Source organism: Pteropus vampyrus, unplaced genomic scaffold, assembly GCF_000151845.1.
Source record: "Pteropus vampyrus isolate Shadow unplaced genomic scaffold, Pvam_2.0 Scaffold15, whole genome shotgun sequence".
NCBI classification, from domain to species: Eukaryota; Metazoa; Chordata; class Mammalia; order Chiroptera; family Pteropodidae; genus Pteropus; species Pteropus vampyrus.
Window position 1 is genome coordinate 7,540,863 of NW_011888796.1, and position 20,220 is coordinate 7,561,082.

The 20,220-nt window shown below is 38.3% G+C and overlaps 1 protein-coding gene across 1 annotated transcript in view; it reads left to right on the forward strand.

Moving 5' to 3' along the window:
- Positions 1 to 5,959: 5,959 nt before the first annotated feature.
- RTN1 (reticulon 1) overlaps positions 5,960 to 20,220 on the forward strand; it is a 167,829-nt gene continuing 153,568 nt past the window's right edge. Inside the window, exon 1 of the mRNA XM_011386279.2 lies at positions 5,960 to 6,375. Within this exon, the coding sequence (XP_011384581.1) occupies positions 6,135 to 6,375 (241 nt within the window). The 5' untranslated portion in view covers positions 5,960 to 6,134. The remainder of the gene's footprint in view (positions 6,376 to 20,220) is intronic.

Below are 20,220 nucleotides of genomic sequence, written 5' to 3' on the forward strand. Positions count from 1 at the left end.
TCCTTGGTCTTAATGCTGGTGATTTTGCTTTAAATTATGAGTACTTTCAGTATAGTCTGTGATCACTAATCTTGACTACTTCTGTAGATTACCTTGAGCTGCTGAGCCAGGCTCTTATTCATGACATACTGCATGCCAAATGAAAACTTGACTATATGGTATCTGGATTTTTAAGTTGGAGAGCATGAGGTTTAGTCAGAAAATTTAGACATTAGTAACAGCTGCATTTGACATGTGACTTTAAAGAAGTCTTTGAAAGATTTTTCAGTGCCTTGATTTTCTCATCATCCCTAACCAATAAAATGTGGAAAATATCTGCAACATAAATGACAAAAATATAACAATGAGCACTTAAAAATATTTGAGAAAATATTTTTGGAAAAGTAAGCACTGGACACAAAGGGAAATTCACAAAATAAGAAAGACAGATTATCCACATGCTATATAAAAATCAACTCAAAACTGACCAAAGACCTAAATGTAAGACCTAAAACTATAACACTCTTAGAAGAAAACATAGCTATAAATCTTTCAACTTTGGTTAGGCAATAATTTTTTAGATATGACACCAAAACCACAAGTAACAAAAGATGAAACAGATGGATTAGACTTCATAAAAATTAAACAATTTTTGTGCTGCAAAGGACACCATCAAGAAGGTGAAAGACAATCCACTGAATGGGAGGAAATTTTGCAAATCAAATATGTGATAAAAGACTTGTATCCAAAATGTATAAAGAACTTTTACAACTCAATAATAAAAAGACAAATAGCCTAGTTTAAAAATGGGTATAGGATCTGATAGACATTTCTCCAAAGAAGATAATCAAATAACCAATAAGCACATGAAAAGATGCTCAACATTACTAGCCATCAGGGAAATGCAAATCAAAATCACAGTGTGTTACTACTTTATACCCACTAAGATGGCTATAATAATAAAAAAAAACCCAACAGATAACAGTTTTGGCAAGGCAAGAATGTAGAGAAATTGAAACTCTCATACACTGCCAGTGAACTTTTTAAATGAGACTGTTAATTCAGAAAACAGTGTGACGGTTCCTCAAACAATTAAACACAGAGTCTCCATATGACCCAGCAATTCCAATCCTAGTTACAGACCCAAGATAAAATATTTGCACAAAAAACTTGTACACACTTACAGTAGCATTATTTATAATAGCCAAAAGTGGAAATAACCTAAATGATGAATGGATAAACAAATTGTTTATAATAGCCGAAAGTGGAAACAACCTAAATGATGAATGGATAAACAAATTGTGGTATATTCTTACAATGGAGTCTTATTCACAAATAAAAAGAAGTGGAGTGCTGATAACTGCTATAACATGGATGAACCTTGAACACATTATGCTAAAGGAAAGAAGCCAGAAGCAAAAGGGCACGTAATGTATGAGTCCATTCATATGAAGTGTCTTGAATAGGCAAATTTATGGAGTCAGAAAGTAGAATAGTGATTGCCTAGGACTAGATTTGGGGTTGTAGTGGAAAGTGACTACTAATGGGTATGAAGTTTCTTTGGAAGGATGATAATATTTTAAAATTGTGATGATGGTTGCACAAGTGTATGTTTCAATAGTTAAAACCATTGAAATATTTAAAACCATTTCAATAGTTAAAACCATTGAAATATACACTTTAAATTGCATTGTATGCAAATATCTCAGTAAAGCTGTTATTAAATATACAAATTACCAAGAAGCACAAAAAAAACCCCTCCTAATTCATTGGTCTTCAACTAAATAAAAAATGTAAATTACTATATGATACCATATCTCGCACCAAATTTTGGAAATTAAATGTGTGTGTGTTAAATGAGATCTGTTCGTAAACTGCAAAGAACTGTTCAAAGGCAATTAACTTCTATCATGAATACTTTGGTCTGCTTCTCAAGCTTGAATATCTTAAAAGATGTTTTAATTGTGAGAACAAAGCATGGAGAATTCAAGTTACAGATCTTTGAATTCATGTTATTGCCCAAAGAAGTAAAAAAATCTGTGTTTTATTCAAATGTACAATTTAAGAAAACAAAACAGGATTCAGTGAAAAGTGATCAACTATCTTCTTCCCACCCCTACTGGAGGACATTAAAAGCATCTATCTTTTATTCCCTTGGACGGCTGAATCAAGTAACAGCAGCTATTCCCCATGGACAGGAGGAGTCTGGTGTGTTCCAAATGTGTTGTGTGACATTTGTGCTGTAGTGGTCTCTTGGGGAAAACACAGCTGTCTTGTGCAGCAGCCTATACCTTCTATAAATTAGTTTCAATGTAAACATTATTTCACTGCAGCAGAAAATGGAGAACTCTTTTCAAGAGCTTCTATACATTGTAGAAGAGTGAAAACCATGTTGCAAAATGAGCTGCATTCCACATAGACAGATTAAGCCCTGAACCAACCCAACACACAACTTTAGAGAAATTTGAGGCTCAAAGTAAGTCTCATCTCAAATGCTTATCTTACTAAGTCAATGGGATGAGTCTACGGTTGTATTCTCTCCTATACAGGTTCAAAAGTAGGCTCTTGGCTTGGGTACTGGTGAGCTTGCATAAGCTTCGAAAAGACAAATACCTGGCATGTGTTGCCATGCCCCCTTCTCTTGACTGAATATAGTTATTGCTTATCCTAGACACTCTTTTGTACTGGATCTGAATATGGCTCAAGACTCTGTCAACACAGAGCTCCAAGTATCCATTACTAATCAATCAATGAACTCTATTCGTCATGCCTGATATAGCTATTCCAGGTTGAGTGTGTGTGTGTGTGTGTGTGTTACTCAACTACTTAGAAGAACCTTTGAAGTATATCTTTATGTATGATTTGCCTTTCAGAATATAGGAACTACTAGTAGAAATAGACCCATAGTAACTCAATATAGGGGATCATTCTTCATCTAATTTGCTTTAAATACCTGAAGTATTTACTGTTGACTCTTTGGTCTTTACAAATATAAATACCTAGGCAGAGCTTTTAATATTATAGACTATTTACTGGAAATAATTTGGCATGTGCTATTATATCTTAATTGATAATATTCTTTACATTATGTCAATCCATTTAGTGCTCCCCCAAACCCTCTGCAGAAGGTACTATTAAAATACACAGTTGTCTTGTGCATCAGCCTATAGTGTCTATCAATTAGGTTACAGTTGAGGAAACTGAAGAACAGAGCTATTAAGTAACTTTAATACTGATTTCATCTTGGTTAAAGTTTGTTACTGTGGCGCTCTTCTTGCATGTCCCCATACCCCTTTCCCCATGACATAAGGCTTGGCCTAAGTTAAGAAGCTAGTGTTCTAGTGTTAAATAAATCCTCCTCACCAGATTCCTGCTTTTGAAACAATGAACAAAACTTCTTTTCCAAAAAACAATAGCTGAAGGGAAAACCTGACAGTTCTTTTGTCACAACTCTTCTTGCTAAGAATCTTTTCCAAGTGCCAACCTTACTTTCTTTGTTTCAAAAACATTTTAGAGTAATTCAGAACTTAGAGCAACTATGCAAGCCCTGGAATTCCATCGTTGACTGTGTTATGCCTATAAATTTTCAAATTACTCAAGCGTTGTTAGTTCACAGAGGTGAAAATGTAAAATAAATAACAATGATAAACATTGGTAATTTTAAACCATAGCATAAACCTGAAAATTTCTTCCCCCAAATAGAAAATTATTTGTCTACATCCAGAAGTGGAACCTAATAAGTAAAGATAGCCGTGAAAATTGCTAAAACTGAAACAGTGTGGACAACTTTTTTTTTTTAGCAGAGCAAAATAGAATCATTTATCAAAATGGAATTTTAATTAAATTGGAGATGAAAATTTTCTATCAAAATGGAAAATTTCAATTTCCTCTAACAAAGTCTAAATATATTTAACTGGTTATTTCCTCTACACGTACTCAATTAGACTAGTGATCAATATTGATGAAATATGGAAAATGCTTAGAATCATACCCTCAAACTCTTTATCAATTTAGGCATAAGGAAGCTAGAGGTTTGCATAGGTGCTCAGTTTTTAAAGGATGACATTCATTAATGTTTCTAAGAGAAACAAAATAGCATACTCCATATTATTTTGTATGCAACCGCCTTGCCATAATACTTCCCAAAGATTCAGTACCCATCAATAACCATTTAATATCATTAGAATTTTCTATATTCTTGGCATGTTATCAATAATGCAACTGTGAGAAATTTATCTGGTATTTCTAATGCGTTAGGGAGTTCTAAACAATAAATTTGAAAAATCTCATGAGTGCTCCCCAATTACCCAATGTGATTAAGCTCCATGGAAAAACAGCAGTAGAATAGTTTTTAATCTTAAAGATTTCTTAAATAGGCTCATTTTTCTTATGGAAATATTTCAAAAATCACAAGGATTCATGAGAACCAAGAATTTTGGGTGGTTGTCATTGGAAGGGGTAACTTTCTAAAATAGCTTTGTTGAGGTATAATTGATATATATTAAATTGCACATACTTATAGTGTACTACTTTAAAAGTTTTGACATATACATATATATATATATATATATATGAAGCTATCACCACAATCAAGTCCATCATAATTTCTGAAGATATTAATAATGTAAAATGTTGGTGATCATTATGTCCTCAGGGACATCTGGCACTAGTAGGCCATATTTATTGTCTATTGAATGAACACATTTTCTCTAATTTACTAAACATTAATGTACTGAACATCTTTTAGACATTAATGTACTAGCAGAACAAAGATTGAGCAAAATTTAGGCTTTTAAATTTTAGTATTTTTGAGGTGCATCTGAATAGAGCTGAAATTGGCTTGTGAATATAAAAATCGACAGGTATGAAATCCTCAATATGCTTATGATGGCTTAGTAGTCCCACAAAGCCTCACAGAGGGTCACCTCATGCCCCATCTTTTCTAGAGAAGGAGCAGCAGACAAGACTATTCATGTACCCCTGTATGGACTGAACCTTATTTTTTCCCAACTGCTTTACTTTATAGACAGACAACTTAGGAATCAATAAAGCATGAATCTTGTTTGAAAAGATGGGTCTAAATATGGGAATAATACATTACAAGGCAAGTCCTTTCTCTTCTCTGAGTTTTGGCTTATCTGTCAAATACGTTCCACCTTATCGGAGAGAGCTGTAAAGGGGAAAAAAAAAAAGAGAAAGCAAAAGCAGCAAGCTTCCTGGAATGTCCAACTTCTCAAATAAAATAGCACAAGTAAATATAAGAATAGATATCTTATAATTTGTATGGCTTTGGCTCAGTATTTCTGAAAGAAAACATAGCTGCTTTTTATCCTGCCTATGACATCCTATTTGCCCTCAGTGCTGGTAGGGATGAGGTCTGGCAAGCTTTTTTTGGAGGCTCTTCTGATAGCTCTTTCCTGTAACTCCACTATTTTCAGTCCCGTTTGGGAACAACAATTTAAGGACGCAGCATTTAACCTCAGGGTTGCAGAGTCCCTTGTCTCTATCTGCCACCAACACCCATCTCCGCCCCTCCCCGTGCAGACCTACGTCCCCTCCACAGCTGATACTGGTCACCCCCAGAATTGTGGCCTTGAGACGTCCAGCTTCCTTTCTTAGACTTGGGTCCCAGGCCACCACTCCGGGCTCAACTTTATGAGTTGAAAGGGCGGATTGCCTAATCATTCACACTCCAGCTGGGGGCTGCTTCTACCTGCGCATCCTGTGCTTTGATTCCTCCCCAAATGAGAGGAAGATTCAGGTGGATTTGGCACATGCCCTCAGCGGGGTCTGCCATCAGCAGGCCGGAGGCTGACGTGTGCTGAGGAGGACTCGGCCGAAGCAGGCCATTTTCACCTGCGTAATAACAGGCTTGGGAGTAGCGAGGCAGCCTCCGCGGCGGTGCCTGGAGTGGGAGGAGGAGCGCAGGCGGCGGGGCCCAGAGGAAGAGGAGGGGGAGGAGGAGGAGCTGACGCGAGGAGAGCGGCAGCAGCTCGGCCGGAGTTGCAGCAGCGGCGGCGGCGGTGCTGACACCGCAGCCTCCCCAAGTCCCGAGTCCCGGCGGGGGCAGCAGCAGGGAGCGCCCGCCCGCCCGCCCAGCCACCGCACCTCGGCCCAGCCAAGCCGCTGTCGCCGCGCCCGGGGGACCGCCAGCCATGGCCGCGCCGCCGGATCCCCAAGACGAGCTGCTGCCTCTGGCCGGCCCCGGGTCCCAGTGGTTCGGGGACCAGAGGGAGGGGAAGGACGAAGCGGTGACGCCGAAAGGGGCCAAGCCGGCGTCGCAGGCGGGGGAGCCCGGCCGGGGGTTGGGCGCCGGGGCCGGGGAAGCTGCGCCGCGGGACCTGGGCTCCGGCCCCGCCCGGCCGCCGCCCGTTGCCATGGAGACTGCATCCACAGGTAAGGCGGGCGCCGCTGCCCCGCAAATGGCGTCGGGGACCAGGTCCCCCAGCCGGTCCCCTTCGCAGCTCGCCTCTGCACCTTCCTCGCGCTCTCTGCCTAGATCACTAATCTCTCCTCTTCCCCACCCCCCACACCGCCTTCGCCACATATTAGCGGACTGATAGAAAACAGGAATTGTTATTTCCAACGAAGTGGAAGAAAAATACTATTGATCCTTTTATTTAAGGATCATCATTATTTAGAAAATCGTCCTCATAGACAAACCGCAGCATCCTGGCGCCCGTGTACAAGTTTCTTTCTTCTGCAAAGAGGTTGGGGGCTGTAGGGCCCTCTTGGCCAGAGCGATGATTTTGGGGGGCGTGTTTGCGCGCAGCGTGCGCGCCAGCGACCCGGACGCTGACAACAAAGCGACGGGCAGGCGCGCTGCGCCTACACCAGGCGCTATCCTTGGCAGAGATGTGGCTTTAACTCCCTACTGCTTCCCTCCACGAATCGCCACACCCTATTCTCTACCCGTACCCCTTCTCATCCTCCATCTCCCCCTCTCCCCGCTTAGAAAACAGAAATCCCAAGAGGGGTGTGTGTGTGTGTGTGTGTGTGTGTGCGCGCGCGTGTGTGTGTGTGTGTCTAATTCAGGACAGCATTGCAAGAGGGCTGGGAATTGTGGCAGCCCCCGCCCAGAACCTTTCATTATCACCTACCCGAATACCCCTATCTTGCAAGGAGCATTGTAACTTGGAACCCCTTAGAGTTGCCGGCCTGGCTGTGGTGTTAAAAGACGGAAGTGGTGGCGAGTGGACGAGGTACAGTTTACCAACAGTTTGGACCCGCCGATACACTTGAAAATTGTTCTGGGTTCGCTCTTCCTTCGCCTGACTCCCCGGCTTCTGAGCCGGAGCGCGCAGATGCCCAGAGGGGACCGGGGGCTTTGGAGAACGCTGGCGGAAGGATGTAGGAGGTACGTTTTAGGAAGGGGCTACCAGCCTGGTTATCGCTGTGTTTCCAGGGAGTGGGGTAGAGGGTGCTGTGTTGTGTTGTTCCCTGAGAAAAGATTTTTTTTTGGTAGTGGAATGGGAGTATGTAGTTTTGGAAATGTAGCTTTAGAAGGCCTGGGGTGGTGGGTGCTCCCAGAGGAAGGGAAAGGAGGCGGGACTGGCATTCCTGCTCTTGGCAGCTCCTGTAGAGGAAACTTTTCTTAATCCAACGCCTCTCTTAAGGGTCAGGTGGTGTGGCCTTAAGCAGCCTTAACTGTGCTCCAGTACAAGATTCGAGGTGAGAAAAGGTTTGGGGGATGCATTGAATAAAACATGTCAGCATTGTAAAGGGAAGAGAAAATGTGGAGACTACATAACAGCAACAACAACAAAGAAAACAAAACAGAAAAAAGAAAAGAAAGAATAAAGAAAGAAATACGAACAGAAAAACCCATTTGTTACATATTATTATATGGTTACATTGGAGGGGGGCAGGATTTAAGACTAGGAATGACTGCCTAGCCTGTCTTTGGACTTCATCTAAATGAAGAGAAAAATAACTTTGCAAAATAGGATGGCAAAAGAAAATAGACAAACGAAGGTACCTTTTTTGTTGGCTTGACCAACTCCCTTTCTTTGTTGAACATAGCTCATGGTTCAGAGCCTTTATCCACCGTCTTCAAAGTAAATAATTTTTTTATAGACATTGCCCACCTTCCATTAGTGTCACCAAGGTTAGATGAACTAGGGAAAAGAGGCTAAATGCCCTGTGTTTAGTTACATACTATAGACTAAAATGGGTTGCTATATATGTATAGAAAATGCTTAGAACAACTCCTCCAGTCACAAAGTAGAAATGTGCAAGTTTTAACATCATTTTTATTATAGAAATATTTTATTTTGATTGTCTTAGGGGTTTCCTATCCTAGGCAACAAATACACTAACAAAATCAAACATGATGTTGAGTCTGGATGGGAGGAGAATGAAAAGAGGGGAAAGGAGCACATATTTTGCATATTTACATAGAAAATTTTCAGTTTTATCATTTCCTCTTGAAGGGATTTCTCGTATAGCTATTGATTGTATAATGTTTTAAATCTGTATGTTTCTTATTTGGTAGACTGGATGGGATGTTGTGAGAGATCCAGATGCCAGAAATTATATCTAATAAATAACTGGATCTTGAAAAATCCAAATAGAAACTGGGCCAGCTTCCTTGTATGTTATTTTGGCAGTTCTATTGCTATAAGCAAAATTGGCAGGTGCATCTTCAAGTTTATCAGAAACAAAATCTAGAGGAAGTCTATTAAACACACTGCTTTACTTTTTTTAAGAGAATGGTGCTCTTTGGGATGCAAATCGAATTAAAGAGTAACTTAGACTTTGAGCATGATGTACTGTAAACAGATTTTGTTTCTTTTTCATATGGAATTATAAAATGTCAGACAGACATTGATGTGTTTTAAACATTTTTTTTTTTTTTCTGAAAGACACCACCAATCATGCCATCTGGACAGAAATTCTATTTTCATTTTTATACATTGATGCTAATTAAAGTTCCTAAAGAAACATTTCCAAAAATATTTCTCATTAGTGTCCTGGAATGAATATATGTTTAAACATCATTAAAGTTGTACAGTGCAACTCCATCAGTACTGTATTTTCATATATGCATATTGCTTCTGTCCCTTTTGTGGTGCAATGTTCTTAACAAAAAGTAACACTTTCTTCTAAAGCTATAATTTTTTCATGTCTACAGTTTATAATGGGCATGTGAAATGATGTCTGTTGCCAAAGGAACATTTAATACACCATGTGTAGGCTACAACATGTTAGAGTTGTTAATCTTGAATAAGTGCCATCATCTAATAACTTCATACAAAGGGTGTTAAGAGCAACTGTTTTTTCTTTTTTTTTTCTTGATTAGTTATTTTATTCCTGGAAACTATTCAAGAAGAACATAGAATAACATGAGAATAGAAGAATAGCCCTTTGTTTAAAGGAAGAATTTAAAGTAGAACATTTGAACAAAATGCAATAGTAAGAAGTTAACACATTAGCCATTTGGGAAATTAACTCATTGACTGCTTCATGCATGGAAGGCAAAATGAACAGAATGGTAAATGGTCTGGAGAAATCAGTCCAATATGATTTGCTTCAGTAATATTGACTTTTATATTGCATGGACAATAGTGCTCATAAATTTACATTTTTCAAATGTGATACTCTATTGGAAAACCTATTCTTATCCATAAAGTGAGAATGTGATACTCTATTGGAAAACCTATTCTTAGTCTTCATGGTTTCAATAACTTTCAGAATGATTATATATCCATGTTTATTTTGTTTAATATAATAAATAGTATTATGCACATTACCAAGCATCTTCTAAAATCCACGTGGAGGCTGAATTGACTGTCTTGACTTATGTATGTGTTTGAGAGATGTGTGTGCACTTTTTTATTTGAATCATTCCTAGTAATCCCCTTCAGAAGGTGTAAATTACAGTCTTCTGGGTTTTTTTGTTTCTTCCATCTTTTGAGAAAGCAGCAATTCTGTTGAAATGGGGAGGAGCACTACACTTGGCTTTTACAGTATTTTACATACATATCAGAAGAATAAAATAGTTTCTAATGCAATTTATTTCCCTGGACATAGCCTCAGGATGCAATCAATAACATTTCTGGCAGTAAGTTACGGTATATGTCCTTTCTTATAGGGAACTGAAATTAGGGTAAATTAAATTCGGAAATACATATCCTAAAAATACATTGATAAATACATTTTATAAAAGGCTTTCAGCATGACTTCTTCTTCATGAACTCACTGTTCCAGGAAACCCATCCTACTCATTGCTCCTCAAATACACCATAGGTCTTCCTGCCCCCTTCTCTTTTTTGAGCTATCCATGAACTTCTGATTCTGAGGGTTTGGAGAAGAGTTGTGTATTATCTTGTTCTTTATACTGTCTTTCCTGGATAGCACAGATTATAGAAAGTTTTTATTATCCATAAAGTGAGAAACCATTGCGGTTTAATTCAATTTAGTAAATATTTATTGAATGCCTCCTTTGTGTAAGGATCTGTGCTAAACACAGTTTGTGGTTTCCTAGAACATGTGCACCGTTCTGTTTCACATTAGTGTTTAGTTTAGTTAAACAGTTCCTTTTGTGTCATTTTTCATTTTCCTCATTCTCAAGTCATTGCTGGGAGCTAGACTAGAAGGGCATTATAATAATCAGTCTAACCACATGGGCACAAGGATATGAGTTAGTTTTCTCAGGTCAACACAGTATAAATACGAACACAGATTGTTCAGACAGCATAGCTGGAGGAAAATAAAATCAATCTCTCTCTCTCTCTCTCTCTCTCTCTCTCTCTCTCTCTCTCTCTCTCTCTCTCTCTCTCTCTCTCTCTCCCCCTCTCTCTCTCCCTCTCTCTCTCTCTCTCCCTCTCCCCCGCCCCTCTCTCTCTCATCTATCTATCTATCTATCTGATTATATCATCATAGAAATAACTGTGGCTGAATATTACTCAGAAATCTCTGGAATAGTTAGTTGTGCTTTCATTTTAAAGTTGAAGTAAATTTTTCCAGTGGTGACCAAGGGAGCTTTGAAAAAGGCACTAACACGTAGGAGGCAGTGAAAGAGTGGGTGTTTGAGACAGAGATTAAGGAGGGGATACAGTTATTGAGAGGAATGGGAGACTTGAGATGGAGTGGAGGACAGGGTCGTTGGAGGAGTAGAGTCCAGAAGAATGGAAAAGCTAGGAGTGAAATAATCACCTGTATGATACTAAAATCACAAAGAACCATGACAGAGTTTGGAGAGTGACAGTGAACCCGGTGCTTATATCTTTAGGAAAGAACAAAGTGGCCTGGGCTTAAAAGCTAGGGGCTTTTAGAGAGGAGGGAAGAACAGTTGCCTATAAAATTATAAATGTAAAGTCTTGACTATAGGTTCTGCAAACTCTATTTAATATGTACGGAACGTAGGAGATGCAACTAAAATAGTTCATTGTGGGGGATGGGAACTTTGAGGGTTATAATTAACTAAATATGAGTTAGTGGTATGGTGAAATTACTAAAATATCTTATGTAATTTTATGTAGTATTAATAGAAAGTGTTGGGTACACTTTATATGAGGTAATAGTTTCTCTAGATTCTGTTCTGGGCCAGCCAAAGTTGCAGTCTTATACTAAATGGTGGGTGCCATGTTCTGTGAGAAGTTAATGAGATATAAAATGGTAACTAGATTGGTGAGGCTTCTAGAGAAAATGCCATTTGAGAAATGGTTGAAGAGATTAAGAATCTGTAGCCAGAAGAGAAGAAAAATTAAAGGAGATCTGAATGTTAAATTTAAATCCTAGACAAACTCTTATGAAGCAGAGAAAGAAGACTTGATTCGGGTGATTTCACAGGGCAGAATTGGGTCTGGTGGATAAATCCAAGAAGCAGATTTCTACGTAATGAAGGAGAAAGTTCTAATAATTAGAACTGCCCAGAAAAGAGAGAGATTGTCTCCTAGTTACTGATAATTCAAGTAAGAGCAAAGTTGCTGTTTATTGGAAGAACTTAGAAAGAAAGGTGTTAGTTATACCAAGACCTTTATACCTTCCTAAAAGAAAATAATACCCGTAACTTTACATTGTGGTTGTTAATATGGGCATATTTCTCAAAAGTGAACAGCACACTAATGAAACCAGAAATAGTGTACATCACACAAACTATACTTCAAACTGACTCAAACTGACTCATGCTGAAATGCATTCTCCACAAAATTGTGGCCTTCTTTAAATTCTTCTCTAGTTCGCCATTGTCAAGAAAAACTCCATAAGGTAACATACTTGCTTCTTATGAACTGTACAATTTTATCCAGTTTTGGGTTATTAACTTAAATGTGAAACATATCTGCAAGTATCTCTTTTACTTATTCTTTTTCTTGAACTATCTTTTTCATTTTTTCTATTGTATCTAATTCCATAAATATACAACGTATTTTAAAATGTTTTGAGAATTCATTAAATAATTCTGTAATGCTAAAAGCATCATATGAACCTATCTTTAGTTCTCTGCCTCACTATCTATATATGTCAGATTATTCATTGTAAAAGCATGTTTGCTGGGTTTCCTAATGAATTACATTTTAGCTGGAACAGTTCTGCATTCTAACTTCCATGTCCAATCACAAATGGATTGTCAAAATTGTCTACTACATGAGATTAGCTTAAAACCAGCTGTCAACCAAATTCTTGCTTCCTAAATGTGGGGGAATTTGTTGAATATCTCACTTCCTTCAAAATTTTGTTTTATGCATAGCAAATCTTTATTCACTTTTTAAAAAACAACTCTTGGACAACAGAAAATTGTGTATATTCAAGTTATTAGTGATCTAGTTGATTAGCATGAAAATAAAAACCAATGTCACATATACCTTTGGCATAAATTTTTCAACTGAGCCTGAAAAATCAGGGCTTTTCATAATGCGGTTGATAAAATACCCACTTCAAGATCCCATAAGGTGATCCACAGATCTCAACCCAGGGAAACAAGCCTGCCAAGTGCATATTACAATTTTAAGAAGCACCAATTTTTTGAATCTCCTCTTTATGCTCAGGATTGTTAGGAGCTGTGGGGAAAAGAGGAATGTGAGCTAGGTCCCAATTCCCCTGTTTCCTCTGAGCTTACTATCCACATGGGAGATGGGACTAACTCACACAAAACAGAGGCAACTACTCAAGTCAGAACAGCCTGGTACTTGGATGGGTGGTACAATCTATAAGCGCTGCAGGGATTTCATGATTTTATGGGTTCCAGAGTACCTAGTCTCCTGAAAGGGTAGATGGAGTAGGAATAAGCAGAAGCGAGCAGAAAGGTGGTGTAAGTGCAGGGCGAATCATGGGTGATGCTGTGGAGATGAGCAATGACTAGGCTGGGTTATCCTTTCCAGACAGGTAGGGGGAGGCATGCTCTGTGGGGCTTGAAAGCTACTCATGAGACTCGAGACTCATTGTTTATAGATTCTGGGGCCTTTGCAGGTTTATATATGGGGGAAGTAATATTTTAAAGCAGTGTTAAGGGAGATTAAACAGTGCATAGAAGACGAGCTCAATGGGAATGATCTTGAAACCTGCGCGTTTTGCTGAAAGATGGCTGACCTAATAACATCAATTTCAAGATCTTGAGTAAATAACTACAAGAATAAAGAAAAAGAAAGATGAGTGGCCTTACAGAAACATTTGATAGGACTTGGTGACTGACAGGACATGGGGGATGATGGGAGGGATGAATCAACTGTAAAGTTCTGGGAGAATGTTGGCACTATAGAGAGATGGAAGGGGGAACTGGTTAGAGAGGTGAGGATAACAAATTTATGTTTAGACATATGGGGCTTGAAATGCTGAAAAGCCATTTGAGTGGAAATCTCCACTTGGCACTGTAGATAAAAGAATAGATTTTGGAGATGAAAACAGGATGGTTGATATAGATTTAGAAAGAAGAGAAGCCATAGAATAAATTAGGTTTTTGAAAAAGAGATCCTGTAATATGGGGAGAACAGAGGGCCAAGAACAGAATAAGAGCTCCTTGCTTCTTAATAACTGCGTGGCATTAGGCAAGTTATTTAACCTCTCTAAACCTCAGATTCCGTCGTAAGTGTATGTCTATAAGACTATGTCTTGTAGAGTTCCTGGCAATCAAATGGTAACTACTCATTATTGCAGCATCATATAAGCCAAGATGACATGGTATAGAATGAGTCCCGACTGAGAAAGCAGATCTATCTAATCTTTGCTTTGGCACCTAACATCCTGTCACTGTGGGCAAATTTACTTTATGTGTCAGTTTCTTCGTATATAAAATGGGCATAGTACTGCCGCCCCAGCTATTTTACAGAGCCGTTGTGAAGACAAAATGAAATGACACGAGGAGCTACGTGCAAATGGCAAATAACTCTGTACTGTAAGGTCCTGTTAATAGGAAGCACTGTCGGATGCAAAAGAGGTCTAGGAGAACAAAGGTCGAGAAAAAGTCATGCTCTCTTGGCCTTAGGTGTTTTAATAGAAAAATCTTGCTTGCTTATTTGGACTTCAGCCAGATATCAGTGGGGAATGGCAGCAGAGTGAGGAAAAATGGCGTGGGCAGAATTCAGTTCTGGCGATGCACAGTGGAAGACATTTTTGGCTATACAGAATACAGTTGGAGTGGTGACCAGCCCCATTCCTCATGTTCTAAAGAATGATCTGGAACAGGGATAACGTGTGTCCGTGGGGCTAGCTGGAGGTAGGGAGGACATAAGATGGAGTCTTTGGCTCAGTGAAAGGGCAATAAATATAGGAAGCTGCGCCAGCATTGCTTGGGAGTCAGTCTGGAAGAGACTGCCTCTCTCACAGAGAGAGTATCCCAGCCAAAGCCAGCCCCTGCACCCCACCTCCCACCCCACCCCACCAGGCTAAATTAACTGGCTCTGTGGGCTTTTAGGTATCTACAGGCTAGCTTTAGAGCTCTGTAAGGTAAGTCTTTCATAAATAGACTAATACTTCAGTACAGCTAAAAACTCTGGACATTATATAAAAGATAAAGAAAAAATGTTGTAAAGGTTGTATATTTATAAGGCATCAACCTATTATGAAAACCTATTTGAATTAAAGTGAGAGAGAGAAGCTGTGTGAGGGGATAGTGGCTAAAACTTGGATTCTCAAGTTCTGATTGAACTTGAGAATCCATAGGAATCTCAGGAATCTCGGCCGAGAGAAATAGTTACATTTAAAAAGTAGAAATTTGACAGGGAGAATTGTAAAATCTTGAAATGGGATCCTCAGATGAACTGCATGAACAGAATAGGAGGGTCATGATGAAACTGGAAAACATATGAAGAAAAAAATACAGGTGTTTTAGTTAACCGTAAGTTAACTGTAAGTCAGTGGGGTGAACCAGCTGCCCTGAGGTGATGAACTGTTAGTCTTGTTAACTCAGGGTGCCCAGAATGGGGATGTGAGAGTTGCGCTTGGCTCTCCGAGGGTCCAGCATATGGGGGCTGGGCAGAGTTCTGAGTGCACTGAGAGCTCCAGGGTGGAGGTGGTAGTAGAACTTTGACTCTGGTTGAAAAAACTGAAGATTTACAACCTTCGCAAGAGAAAATAGGATGGGTTATGACAGCTGTCTACGTAAAGGGCTGTCAAGTGGCCTATGGATTGGACATGTGACTCTGTGTGACTCTGGAAGATGGAACTAGAGTCAATCACAAATGAAGCTGAAAAATATGAAAATAGCCTGGCCTGCCTCATCTGGCAGTGAGATTTTCATCACAGGAAGTGTGTAAGCATAGTTTTGCTGGTCATTTGTATGACATAGGGGATATAATAGAGAGGATTCATTAGACTAGTGTTTTTTTTAATCTTTTCAGGATCACAGACCCTCACTGCAGAATCTGATGAAAGATTTGGAATCTCTGCCTAGGAAAACGCACTTGCAAACACCATTTTGTACACAAATTTTGCATTTGTTTCAGAGTCTTTTTATAGATAGAGGAATTAAATAACTTTCTAACTCTTAGAAATCAATATTTCCAGATACTCTCTTATAGATCACTGTTTACACGGGGGCAATAGTTTTATGGTTCAATAAAATCTCACTGAATCATCCATTTATTTATTCAATAAATATTTATTAAGCACTTCCTATACATGTGTGTGTTTGCATGCATACATACATACAAAGTATATAGTTGAGTTGGTGACACTAAAATACACAACCAGAATATACAAATAAATGCAGTAAAATAACAGTAAAATAGTCAGACTATGAGGAAGAACAATCTGATTAAGAAAAAGGCTGCATTCCATAAGTGTTGTTTTGTTAGTTTCAAAAAAAAAAAAAAAGTATATATATATACACATACATACATATATACACTGTAACCAAATTTGTGACTCTCAAACGGTTACTGAGCCTCGCTCTTTCCCAGTTGGCTACTGCGAAGTAGGAGGAAGAGCATGGACTGGGAGATGCCATATTGCACTCCAGTCTCAGCTCTTCCAATGGCTAATCTCCCCCTCTGTGGGAAGGGCTAAATAGTGGGTCTTTGTGAATCTTCAGGGTCCAGATAAGTAATGTATTATTGGTCTGTTCACTGCTTCTGTGTACATTGCATGCTCTGTGTACACTTAAGTCATTGCTAAAACTTTTGGAACCAATTTTTCTTTTAGGCAACATCCATTTACTGTTATTATCAGGAATGGGGAACATGTTAGTTCTCCCCCTAATAATCCCCATCAGCCTCCTAATGCCACAGTAAGTAAGTAAGTAAGTAAATAAATAAATAAATATTCTCTGATGTAGACAATGTTTTCTTAATTTTATGTAATATAATATAAAATAAAGTGCATACTTTATTTTTTTTTAAAAAAATATGTACTACTTTCACTTATGTGTGGACACATCATCAAAGTAAAAAACAGAGTGCTTCCTGTACAAATTCAGCCTCAAAATAAATCAACTGGTTTTCATTCCAGCTGAACTGTGGCTCCTAAGTGCATTTATATATAGAAATTTTGGCATTGCCATTACTTGTACTATTAATTTGTTTAACGAACCTTTTATTATTGATAATACAAGGGTATATTGCAACCCCCCATTACATTACTAGGATTAAACGTGTGAGTTTTTTTTTTAAATTGAATCCATGGCATTAGACAAGTGCTTCTACTTTATTTACCAGAAGTGTGAGAAAGAACAAACACCTAGTATTATCTCCTAGAAATTGTGCAGTCTTTTAAAGGCCAAGCAGTTCCTGTTTAAAATTTGGATGTTTGCATATCAGAAGTCTCAGAAGAAAGAATTGGTTATATTTCTATGAATAATGTAGAGGAATTAAAAACATTTTTAAAAAGAGGGATTAATGTACTTTCTAGAGGAATGAACCTCAGAAATATTCTTTCTTGAAGGTGAATGTGTGTTAGGAGTAGGGAACTATTTGTGGTGGGCCAAGGTCATTTGTGTTACCTTTTTTTTTTTTCAAGTGCAGTAAGCTGCTGTGTGCTTGGTACTTATTTCATCACTATAATAACTCCCAGGAACATTGGTCCCTAAAAGGAATCTTTATCAATTTGTTAATAACATAAAAGCTCTAACATTCTGCTAGATAGGGGACATCAAGGTCAACCTTTACCTGTGTCACTTAAGATATAATGATCATTTGTGTGAAAATGTCTTATGAATATTTAATTGATATTGATATACTCTACTGTATAATAAAATTTTTATGAATCTTGTGAAACATAATTTTCAGTTCATAAAAGGCAAAGTTGGTACATAGATGGATCATAAGAGCCTAGAACTTTTTCTATGAAGGGCCCCATCCTGCAAAAAAAAAAAAGAAAAAAATTAGCAGATGACTGTATATAAGTAAAACGCAATTTAATTTAGTTGATTTTCTTAGTGAAATGGAAATGTTCAACTCCAAAGGCTTGTTTTAAAGTTGTAAAAACGATAATAAGAGAAATGTTTGCAAGAGATAAATCTTACAATTTCACCCTCGGCCCAACTCTTAATGTCAACCTCATACAGTGGTTTGAGGATTCAATGAGCTAATATTTTTTAATGCTTGATGCATAGTAAGGACTATATAAATATTTGCTATTCTTACAATTGTCATTAATTCCCTATCGATTTTATTCATTTGCATAATAATCACTAACCTTCATTTAGTGCTTTAGAATGGATGAGAAACTGATGTTTATCTAGTTGAGCCTCGTTTTACAAATGCTGACTCTCTGAGCAAGGTCAAAGCCACATTTCTGACTCTCAAGTCTCAGGCTTTCTCTACTGGCACCACACTGCCTTTCTGCCATTGAAATATACCATAAGGAAAAATAAAACTGTCTTATAAGACAACATAATCTGGACCTGGAATTCAGCTTTATCTTGCAGAGAGAGAAGGAAATAAGGGAGGAAACTTGGAGAGACAGGAAAACTGACGCAAGGAGAGAAAAAGGAAGAGAAAAGAGAGGGCGATGGGGATGGGCAGGGATGGTGATAGAGGGAGAAAGCTTGACCCCCAGAATAAACACAAAGAGACAAAAGAGGGGAGGTAGAGGAAGACGTGGAAAAGGGGGAAAAAAGAATTAAGGGAAAGTACATGGAGGAAGGCCCTTTGAGGAAGCAAAAGAAACATATATATGAATTGATTTGTGAAAAAGAAGAAAAGAGAAGTAGATAACAAACTTTCCTAATTTCTAGAATCTAGAGTGAGACCAGTGTTCTTAGCTTTACTTCCCTCTGAAATGTAATTCACATCTTTACAATTGTTTTAGATCCCCTGGGACTGGGGGGTCGAAGTAGGAGCTGTTCTCTGGATGTTGTGTCTGGGGCTTCCCAGAGCTTTCTCACCTCCAGGCTGAATGAAATCAAGCAGTGGGCTGAGTCAGGCCTGTGGGCTGAAATGTTCCTTCCTCTGCCTGGGGATTTCCAAAGGACTCACATTCATTTTATCTAAATGGAGAATTAACTCTGGGTTTTCCCTCAGATGTAAGGATTATTGGTAAACTTTTCTCCTCTGCACAAATAGCACTGAGATTCACAAATGCAGTGGTTTGGAAAGGAATATCAGAGAGTTAATTGGTTTTTCTTTTACCATACTCAATTAATTATGAAACTGTACTACTATACCTTGATTGGGGAACAGGAAGTTAACAGTAAAGGAAGTGAACATTTATTTAAAACTTAGTGCCAGGCAATCACTGTGAAAACACTTTATATACCTTCTTAGATTAGCTTTTGGATCCTGTGGCCTACTGAATAGGTAGCAGAGGACTGCACTATCAACTGGGTAATCTGAGTAGTGGTGACCACTAATTTGCATAATTCTGTTTATTTGTTTCCAACCAAGGCTACAAACTAAACATGGAAAAAGAGTCAGCCTTTCCTGATAGATGTTCAGGATGGGGGACCAGATGTTGGGATTCAAATCCTAGCTGGTAGCACAGGTGCAATTTCAGGAATGTTTATTTAAATCACATTCTTCTTAGGGGCCTATTTCAATAGTCAAACAAGGATTGAGGTCCTTCCTATCCTATCATCAATGATAAGTTTTGTACATGTACTTGTTCATATTGTATCAAGTGCATTAATGTTTCTTTTTCCTTCTCTAGACAGTCCCTTGAGGTAGATGTTATGTCTCTAATAGTCTCTATAATCCATAGCAGAGAGTCAAATATATCAGTATCAGAATTTCATCATTTGATGGTTTATTTTTTTTTCTTTGATTACATAAAAAGACTTTAATACCATATTGAGATCTTAACACATTTTTATAAGCTTTCAAAGTCATTGATTCACAGTTATGATTAAAACTATCTGATGATAAATGAATTTTGTTAATATTTTAAAAAATTAATTGGATGGATGTCCTTGATAAGGCGTTCAATTATCCTGAGAATTTATATATTAAATTTTAGAGTTTGCTCTGAGATTAGTTTGACACAATTGTCATTTACAGTTCTTCCTCCTTAGCACCTGGCAGCTCACCTGGTAGCTCTGCCCTCTAAAAGGGGATGTGGCATTGAGATGCGACCATTACAAGTTAGAGCTTCATTTTCTATTAATAATAGGAATGCCATGGTGAATTAATCTTTCATTAGTTTGTGGACAACAAGACGTTACAGTCTTTTTAATTCAATTTTAGTCTTTTGAAATCCGCGTAGTTACTTAAGATGAAAGAGGCTCCAATGAAATGGTGCTTAACAGCAGGATTGGGCTTTGTGCAAAAATTATTTCAGTTGCCCCAGCAAAGATGGCCTGGCTCAAAGTCTTCATATGAGATTTGTATATACATTCAGGCCCTGGGCCCACTTCCTGACTGCTGGGCTGGG